Here is a 9,323-nt window from a genome sequence, read left to right as displayed (position 1 = left end):
GATTGCAGAGTGCCGATCACCCGCTGATTTTCCCCCGATCACAGCCCGACATGTCGGCGAGCTCGTTAACTCGTTAAAATCCTGTAGTGTGAACCTGGCATTAGAGTAACTAAAGAAAGACAAAATCATTTTATAGAAAAAAAAAACAGCTAAACATGTGATATTCAGATTCTCAAATATATGTAAATAAATGTTAAAGTGTTGTTGATTGTTATATGTTAATGTACATAGTTGGTCAGTAAATTTAGGGGCTAGGTGCACTATGCAGATTTTATTTACAACACATGAATTCATTCATTTATCCTGAAAGAATTAAGTGACATGAAACTAAGTGCCTGTTGAAGAGGGAGTATATTTTATAGTTACATATACAATGCACATTCGGTGAAAGAAACGCTTCATTATTGTTCATTATTGCTGCTTGCCCACCTCAGATTAATGTTCAATTTTGCAAGGATTAATCTTAAATCTAGATTCAATCAAGGTTTATCTAATAATTTTGTAGCACAAAACTTTAAACCTTAAGCAGGTTTACACTGAACCCATCATTTTGATCCTAGATTTACGTTATATTTAAGATGAACTTTAATCCTGTTGCACCATGCAACTTTAAACTCCGATTTAAATATGGTTTATGGATTAACTTTAAACTTACTCTTATTTTAAATAAAATGAAATGCACATGCAATTAAAGGGGTGGTTAATTGTGATTTCACTTTTTTAACTGTAGTTAGTGTGTAATGTTGCTGTTTCAGCATAAACAATATTTGCAAATTTACAACGCTGAAAGTTTAATGCAAATGGAGATAGTCTTTTAAAATTATGGTTGTTTAATGCCTACAAATACGGCTGGTAGGGACTACAACAAGCTACTTCCCAGGTTGGTGACATCATAAACCCTGAAATTTACATAAACCCTGCCCCCGGGAACATGCAACAAAGGGGGCAAGGTCATGTTGAGCTGCTTTAGAGAAGAGGAAGAGTTGTTGCCATGCCATCAAAACTAGGGGTGCACGAAAAAATCTATGCATATATGAATCGAGATTCTGTCTTCTAAGGATTCTAATGGATTCACAAGTTTCAAAATCAATGTTCTAAAGCAGCGGTTTTTAAGCCTGTTCCTCGCATCCCCCTGCTCTGCACACGCTCTGCATCTTTCTCTCTCTCTCTCATTCAGATCATCAGCTCAGCTCCAACAATGAGTCTGAAATTTTTGCATGCGTTTTTTCATTTTTTTTTTCTTCGTATTTGTCATCCTTTCCTGTCAAAATGCTTGCTACGGATGCGAAAACGCAGAAAATCGAACTTGATCCAAATTGTTTTGTGACGGATGAAATTTTCCGATGCAGTGTGTAGGGCTGTGCAAAAAAATCAAATGCGATTTTCATGCGCATCTCTTCAGTAAAGCCGCTCCTGTGATTAGTAGTAAATCTCCAGCACGTGCGTTCAGATGGAGCGGCATTTACTATACAGAGCCGTAGTTCACTGACAAGCTGAACATTCGTTTTTTTGCACAGCCCTAGCAGTGTGTAAACGTGATTGACACAATGCGAGGTCATTATTTATTTTTGGTCCCACTTTAAGTGGCCCTAATGCCTGTGTACTTGCATAGTAACTAGATGTGTACGTAGTATGTAATCACAGTGTAAGTACACACTGGTACATAGTATCTACAGCTGTAATATTTCTGTAACTACACGCATGTAACAACCCTCCGCATGGTTTGTGTAAGTACAAATGTGTAAAAGGACACATATAACTACATTTTGTAACAACAATATGTATAAGAGTAATTGGAACAATTTGATGCAGGGGTTGGCGATGGGTAGGTTTATGGATATGTAAAGTGGGAGGAGTTGGATTTCAAGTTGGTGGAGTTGGTGCACCACTGTAATACCAGTGTACTTACATGGTAACTCCTCAGGAACTGTCCACTTAATATAAAGTGTAACATTCTGGACACCAACCAAAGCCTAACTTACTGGCCATAATTACATGGTAAATCCATAGGAATTATTTGCTTAATATAAAGTGTAACACTTTCTTTACCAAAAAGTGCCGTTAGTCCTGTTACACATTTGTACTTTCATTACCAAAAAGTGTTGTATTTTTACACATCATTTAGTGGGTGGTTACATATGTGTAGTTACACAATCATTACAGCTGTAGATGCTATGTACCTACACTGTTGTTACATACTATGTACACCTAGTTACTAAGCAAGTACACAGGTAATAGGGCCACTTAATATAAAGTGGGACCTTATTTTTTTAACGTGCAAATATTTCTGACGAGAATTTCGGACTCGGTGTGCAAAGACCTTACTGTTACAAAGTAAACAATTACTTCACAAAAATGCTACAAAGCAATCATGTATTCTGCTGTATTACAGTTTTAATCAGGATAAAACCGAATATTAAAAGCTAACATAAGCAGTAGCATTTACAAATAACAGCGTATCTAAAAGTATGAGACAACAACAAACAAAAAAAACATACCATTCTGCAGATGCGGATCCGTCACTCATTGTGCGCCTCGGTGGGCAAACAAAAGAAGTGAGGAATATGTTTAACATTTAACAGCAGTGGTCATGGTGATGATGAGGCGAGCATCGGTGATTGTGGCCACGCCTCTTGTTTCTCATGCCGTGTCTGCTGGGCAGCGCTACACAAATCGTGTCATTTGTTTTTTTTTCTTATCTTGGTTCTTTTGTCGTAAGTTATGCTATTACTCCATTAATTTATACTACCCTTACTAGTCTCTGGCCTATTGCCAGTCAAGTGCTTCAGGGACCCGTCTACAGTGATAATGACTCTGATCTGATCATAAAGTCTTACATGAACGTGTACGGAATTCGGTAGACAAATGTAATGTCCCAATACCTACAAAAAAATCAGAAAACCAACAGGAAGTCCATTATTTAGAATTTTCTCTGAAAATTGTGTAGTTTTTACCGTTTCAGGCATTGTATTTTAACAAACTATTCCTAGAGATTTAATCAGATCAACACCAAGGGTGACCATATGTCCTCTTTTTGGACCTAATAAAATGCATCTGGCCGGGATTTTTAAATCGCCCAAAATGTCAGTGATTCAGCTTTTGCTTTCTACAGTCGCCATTCATTGTGTGAGTTTTTGCATGGCTTTGACCTTTCTCTTTAGGTTCCACCTTCTTGCAGTTTGACCAATGTTTGTATAAATGACCAACCAATGATGGCATGCATCTCAAACATCTTTTTTTTTTATTTGTCTTTTTTCCATCTTAGACCTGATGGTGCTGAAAGAGGAGAGTCAAGAACTAAATGAAATGGAAGAGAAAAATCAATATAAGAATCAACATGATTTTATAACTGGAGAAAAATCTTTTAGTTGCTCACCGACTGAAATAACTTCAGGAAAAATGGATCAAAAGACAGGAAGGAGTAGTTATTGCACCTGCCAACAGTGCGGAAAGTGTTTCAGTAAAACGGGTATTAAAAGACACATGAGAGTTCACACTGGAGAGAAGCCTTATGCCTGCCAACAGTGCGGAAAGTGTTTCAATCAAAAAGTAACTCTTAAAAACCACATTAGAATTCACACTGGAGAGAGGCCTTACATATGCCCTCAGTGTGGAAAGAGTTTCACTCATCCTGGAAACCTTGGAGGCCACATGAGAGTTCACACTGGAGAGAAGCCTTACGACTGTCAACACTGTGGAAAGCGTTTCAGTCAAAAATCAACTCTTAAAAGACATGTTAGAATTCACACTGGAGAGAGGCCTTACGTATGCCTTCAGTGTGGAAAGAGTTTCACTCATCCTGGAAACCTTGGAGGCCACATGAGTGTTCACACTGGAGAGAGGCCTTATGCCTGCCAACAGTGTGGAAGAAGTTTCAACCGGAAAAGAAATCTTAATTCCCACATGACAGTTCACACTGGAGAGAGCCTTTTCACCTGCCAACAGTGTGGAATAAGTTTCACTCAAAAAGGAAGCTTTAACAGACACATGAGAGTTCACAATGAAGAGCAGCCTTACATATGTGATCAGTGTGGTAAGAGCTTTGATCAACATGGAAACCTTGAGGTCCACATGAGAACTCATAGAAAGAAACCCTACACATGCCCTCAGTGTGGAAAGAGTCTCGGTCAAAAACGACACTTTAAAGACCACATGAGAATTCACTCTGGAGAGCAACACTACACATGCTCTCAGTGCGGAAAGAGTTTCAATTATAAACAACACTTTGAAGACCACATGAGAACTCACACTGGAGAGAAGCCTTTCACCTGCCAACAGTGTGGAAAATGTTTCAACCGGAAAGGAAACCTTAACAGGCACATGAAAGGTCACACTGGAGAGAAGCCGTTTATATGTGGTCACTGCGGAAAGAGTTTCCGATATAAAGCAGCCCTTAAGTACCACATGAGTTTTCACATATGAAAGAACTGCTTTTTATGTCATCAGTGTGGAACTGTGGAAAGTTACACAGACAGGAAACCTCTTAGGAATCATGTAATCACACCAGAGAGAAGCCTGTACTGTGCCTCACTGTAGAAAGACTTGCAGAAACAATGAAACCTTTAGGTTCACAGAAGCACCCCTGATATAGTTCAAAATACCCGAGCAGTCTCTTTTGTCCACTTTCAACCACTCTGTCCACACTTTTTCAAGGGCGGGGGTCAATGGGCAGGTAAATGCATGGGTTTTTCTTTGATATTTTGATCAAATGGATAAAGTATATTCACACAATTTACACACAAATGTGAAATGAGACCATGGAAAAAGATATGGACAGCTGCAGCTTTTGTTTCTCCTGATAGCTGCAAAAATTAATAGCCTCCAAACCACACCAAATGCTGTGGATGAAATGGAACTTAAAAATGAGGATCGGTGGAGAACATTGTGCTTGGTAGGTTTTTTCATCTTCAAACCACACTTACAACTTCAGCTAACAAAGTTTGTATCCCATCTGGAAAGATGCTTCCCATTATGTTTACGCATTAGATCAGTGGGCGGAGAGTAGGCCGTCTTTTGTGGCTGTTTGAATACATTTGACCAGATGAGTGTTTAAATCACAAAAGCAATCCGGTCAAATGCGTCTTCCACTACCTCTGGAAGTTGTTGGAAGTGGACAAGCTCAAAGGTTTGCACCTGTAGTTCTCTATTTACGATCAGATCTTAAGTCCAGGTGTAAACTTGGTTAATGTAAATATTTGTTGCATGTTTTCCTTTCATTAACAAAGTAAATGTGATAAAATGGCATTTGTGAAAGCATCTGATCCGAGCATTGTGGATATTGTAACATTGTTACCCTGATTTTTTTTTTAATGGGGTCATTTTAATGGGTTAATATTGTCAGCTATTTTCATTTTTGTCTTAGTCTTAGTCCCCTGTTAAAATGTCCTTGTTAGTTTTTATCATATTTAGTCAACCTTATCCTTTTTAGTCAATGAAAACTTGACATTTTAGCAATAAGATTATTATTAATTAACCGTACAGCATTCATTTTGGCAGCCATTTTTAATTTAGTCTTAGTCAAATGTACAGTTTAGTCATCATATTTAGACAACCGTGTCCTGTTTTTGTTTAGTCAAGTTTTATTCAATGAAATCTCATTTGAAGTCACATTTTCGTCATTCTGTATAATGGTTAAACTGATAAAAAAAAATTCTCAAAATTATAATTGTAATGATTGTTGTCATTTGAGAAATTTACTCCAAAAGCTCCAGCTTGTTGGTTGGTGTCTTCAGATCATCGTTGGCGGCGCTTCCGCAATGAGGAGTAAGCGTTTGCGCATGCTTGCCAGATTGCTTAAAATAAGCAGAAAATGTATCAATGTAACAGTGAAGCTCTGATTCGGGGATTAGAACTTTTGATATCTGGCAACCGCACACATGAGAGCTCGCGTAGTAGAGCAGTCCGCAATAACATTTTGTCTCCTCTTTTTTGACGAAAATAAAAAGAGGTTTCTGCTAAAGTTTTTATCTTTTTGAATACATTTTAGTCTTGTCTTATTTCGTCAACGAAATTGCATGTTGATATAGTCTTAGTTATCATCTTAGTCATGGGAAAAAAGCTTGTCAACGAACATTTTTCGTCATAGTCTTCATTAACTAAATTAACACTAGTCAGATAGATTCATAGAAGAAATTAGTTGGCACATGACGTTTCCGGTTCTCATCTGGGTCACGGCACCAATGTAACCCTTCTGGTTCTTCTCCCCTCACTCGGTCTGAGCAGGGGTCGAACCAGCGTTTCCGGCATGGGAGGTGGGCGTTTTAACAAGGACACTAAAGACCCCAGCTTCTAGCATCAGTCGCTGGTATGCCTCTTGAGATCAGGGGAGTGAGGTTTTCCCACACAGCTCTTACCAGCTGGCCTCCGTTACACTCACCCCCTTAAACCTCATTCCAGTCCGGGTCACGGCACCAATGTAACCCCTCGGGTTCTACTACTCTCACTTGCTCTGAGGGGGATTCGAACTGGTGTTTTCAGCATGGGAGGCAGCGATAACAAGGATGCAGAGGTGGACAGTCTTCAATAAAAATTGTTTATACGTTGTTAATCTGTGCTCCTTTAGAATTAATGTATGTACTTTTCTTACCTCGCACTGACAATCACACATAAAAAACAATTATGTGAGATGATGAAAAATGTCTCACCCCAAGAGCTTTTGGTTGGCCTGTCACAAATGCCTGAAGTCCATAAAGAGGTGAAACTCCTGCCACCTGTTGTACATAAACAGACACAGGAGCATTTGACGCAGTCCCAGCTGGTGTTGTTTGAATTGGTGGTTGCAGCTGGATGACAAAAGAATTCATGGGTATGGCCAGTGTTGGGGAAAGTTACTTTTAAAAGTAATGCATAACAACATTGCGTTACTCCCTAAAAAAGTAACTAATTTCATTACTTTTTATGGAAACTAATGCGTTACGTTACTTTTGAAATCTGGTCAGGGCTTGCTTGTTTTTAATTTAAAAAAATCTTCTTTTACAAATGTAAAAGCCATTTCGCAACAAAAGTGAAATAAATACGCCTCGGGCTTAAGGAAATGTAAATTCACATCTGTACAGCAGAGGGCGCAGCTCAAACAAATTCCATGAACAAAATAACGCAGGAGAAAGTTCAACACTATTCAGCAATAATAAAAATGAAACACAAATGTGTCGTTTTTGCTTCGTGTGGTTGAATTGGCTCATCAAAGTTCAGTAGCAGAGACGCTGGTTAATAAAATGGGATTAAATACATAAATGATATTTGTCTTATTTAACATCTAATTGTTGCAGGTTTATGTAATAATCTGAGTTAACATTTGATTGTTTTTATTCATTTTGTTATTCATTCACTTTTATTAATTCAGTTTGATGAGTAAATAATGTTCATATTTGGTCTAGAACGTCAGTAACATGTTTACACAGTGCACATAAACGCCTCTGCACTTACTCCTGATTTCTCTCAACATGGCAATATGTGAGCTGTCAGTCAAGACATGGGAAACGAAGTAACTAGCGTTACTTATTTGAAAAAGTTACTCTGATATTTCCTTCTAAATGAAAAAGTAGTGCGTTACTTTACTAGTTATTTGTAAAAAGTAATACTGTTACCCCCAACACTGGGTATGGCAGTCGACATTCTCGTTTCAGGATCTGAAATTGGCCTGTACAAAATCATAGTAAATCAAAACGTGTAAAGGATATGATTATAAAATAAATTTTCTAAGTTAAAAAGGCACAATATGTCATTTTCGCCATTAGAGCGCGCATATTCAAACTAAAGGCATAGTTAGATGACGCCGTGAGACTGAGTGTGGAATCATGGGAGTTGTGGTCTTCATTCCCACAGCCGATGCAATCCAATGGGACTCGGGCAGAAAACATGTTCATGGATGAGCTAAAGATTTATTAACGCAGTAGAATGAAGCAGGGTGAGGCTGAAAGCCGTCGAAGCGAAACGAGGCGCTGAACGAGCGTGACACACGGCTCAAAAGCAGCGGAGCTCTCATTATGCCACAGTCGAGCGCTTCTGCTGCTTCCGGTCGTGCGTATCTGGGGAAAAGCAGCGGAGCTTTTATTATGCCACAGTCGAGCGCTTCTGCTGCTTCCGGTCGTGCGTATCTGGGGAAAAGCAGCGGAGCTTTTATTATGCCACAGTCGAGCGCTTCTGCTGCTTCCGGTCGTGCGTATCTGGGGAAAAGCAGCGGAGCTTTTATTATGCCACAGTCGAGCGCTTCTGCTGCTTCCGGTCGTGCGTATCTGGGGAAAAGCAGCGGAGCTTTTATTATGCCACAGTCGAGCGCTTCTGCTGCTTCCGGTCGTGCGTATCTGGGGAAAAGCAGCGGAGCTTTTATTATGCCACAGTCGAGCGCTTCTGCTGCTTCCGGTCGTGCGTATCTGGGGAAAAGCAGCGGAGCTTTTATTATGCCACAGTCGAGCGCTTCTGCTGCTTCCGGTCGTGCGTATCTGGGGAAAAGCAGCGGAGCTTTTATTATGCCACAGTCGAGCGCTTCTGCTGCTTCCGGTCGTGCGTATCTGGGGAAAAGCAGCGGAGCTTTTATTATGCCACAGTCGAGCGCTTCTGCTGCTTCCGGTCGTGCGTATCTGGGGAAAAGCAGCGGAGCTTTTATTATGCCACAGTCGAGCGCTTCTGCTGCTTCCGGTCGTGCGTATCTGGGGAAAAGCAGCGGAGCTTTTATTATGCCACAGTCGAGCGCTTCTGCTGCTTCCGGTCGTGCGTATCTGGGGAAAAGCAGCGGAGCTTTTATTATGCCACAGTCGAGCGCTTCTGCTGCTTCCGGTCGTGCGTATCTGGGGAAAAGCAGCGGAGCTTTTATTATGCCACAGTCGAGCGCTTCTGCTGCTTCCGGTCGTGCGTATCTGGGGAAAAGCAGCGGAGCTTTTATTATGCCACAGTCGAGCGCTTCTGCTGCTTCCGGTCGTGCGTATCTGGGGAAAAGCAGCGGAGCTTTTATTATGCCACAGTCGAGCGCTTCTGCTGCTTCCGGTCGTGCGTATCTGGGGAAAAGCAGCGGAGCTTTTATTATGCCACAGTCGAGCGCTTCTGCTGCTTCCGGTCGTGCGTATCTGGGGAAAAGCAGCGGAGCTTTTATTATGCCACAGTCGAGCGCTTCTGCTGCTTCCGGTCGTGCGTATCTGGGGAAAAGCAGCGGAGCTTTTATTATGCCACAGTCGAGCGCTTCTGCTGCTTCCGGTCGTGCGTATCTGGGGAAAAGCAGCGGAGCTTTTATTATGCCACAGTCGAGCGCTTCTGCTGCTTCCGGTCGTGCGTATCTGGGGAAAAGCAGCGGAGCTTTTATTATGCCACAGTCGAGCGCTTCTGCTGCT

At 40.9% G+C, this 9,323-nt stretch overlaps 1 protein-coding gene across 1 annotated transcript; it reads left to right on the top strand.

Moving 5' to 3' along the window:
* Nucleotides 1-3,269: 3,269 nt before the first annotated feature.
* On the top strand, nt 3,270-5,364 carry LOC107571014 (gastrula zinc finger protein XlCGF8.2DB-like). The gene has a single exon (XM_016257299.1). The coding sequence runs from the start codon at nt 3,271-3,273 to the stop codon at nt 4,420-4,422; it is 1,152 nt and encodes a 383-aa protein (XP_016112785.1). The 5' UTR covers nt 3,270; the 3' UTR covers nt 4,423-5,364.
* The last annotated feature ends 3,959 nt before the right edge of the window (nt 5,365-9,323 follow it).

This window comes from Sinocyclocheilus grahami, unplaced genomic scaffold (genome assembly GCF_001515645.1).
Source record: "Sinocyclocheilus grahami isolate Dianchi unplaced genomic scaffold, SAMN03320097.WGS_v1.1 scaffold1536.1, whole genome shotgun sequence".
NCBI lineage: Eukaryota > Metazoa > Chordata > Actinopteri > Cypriniformes > Cyprinidae > Sinocyclocheilus > Sinocyclocheilus grahami.
This window is presented reverse-complemented; position numbering and strand designations above follow the sequence as displayed.

What these genes read in the sequence shown, in the direction of transcription:
- LOC107571014 (XM_016257299.1), top strand. Translation starts at nt 3,271, where the DNA reads ATGGTGCTGAAAGAGGAGAGTCAAGAACTAAATGAAATGGAAGAGAAA.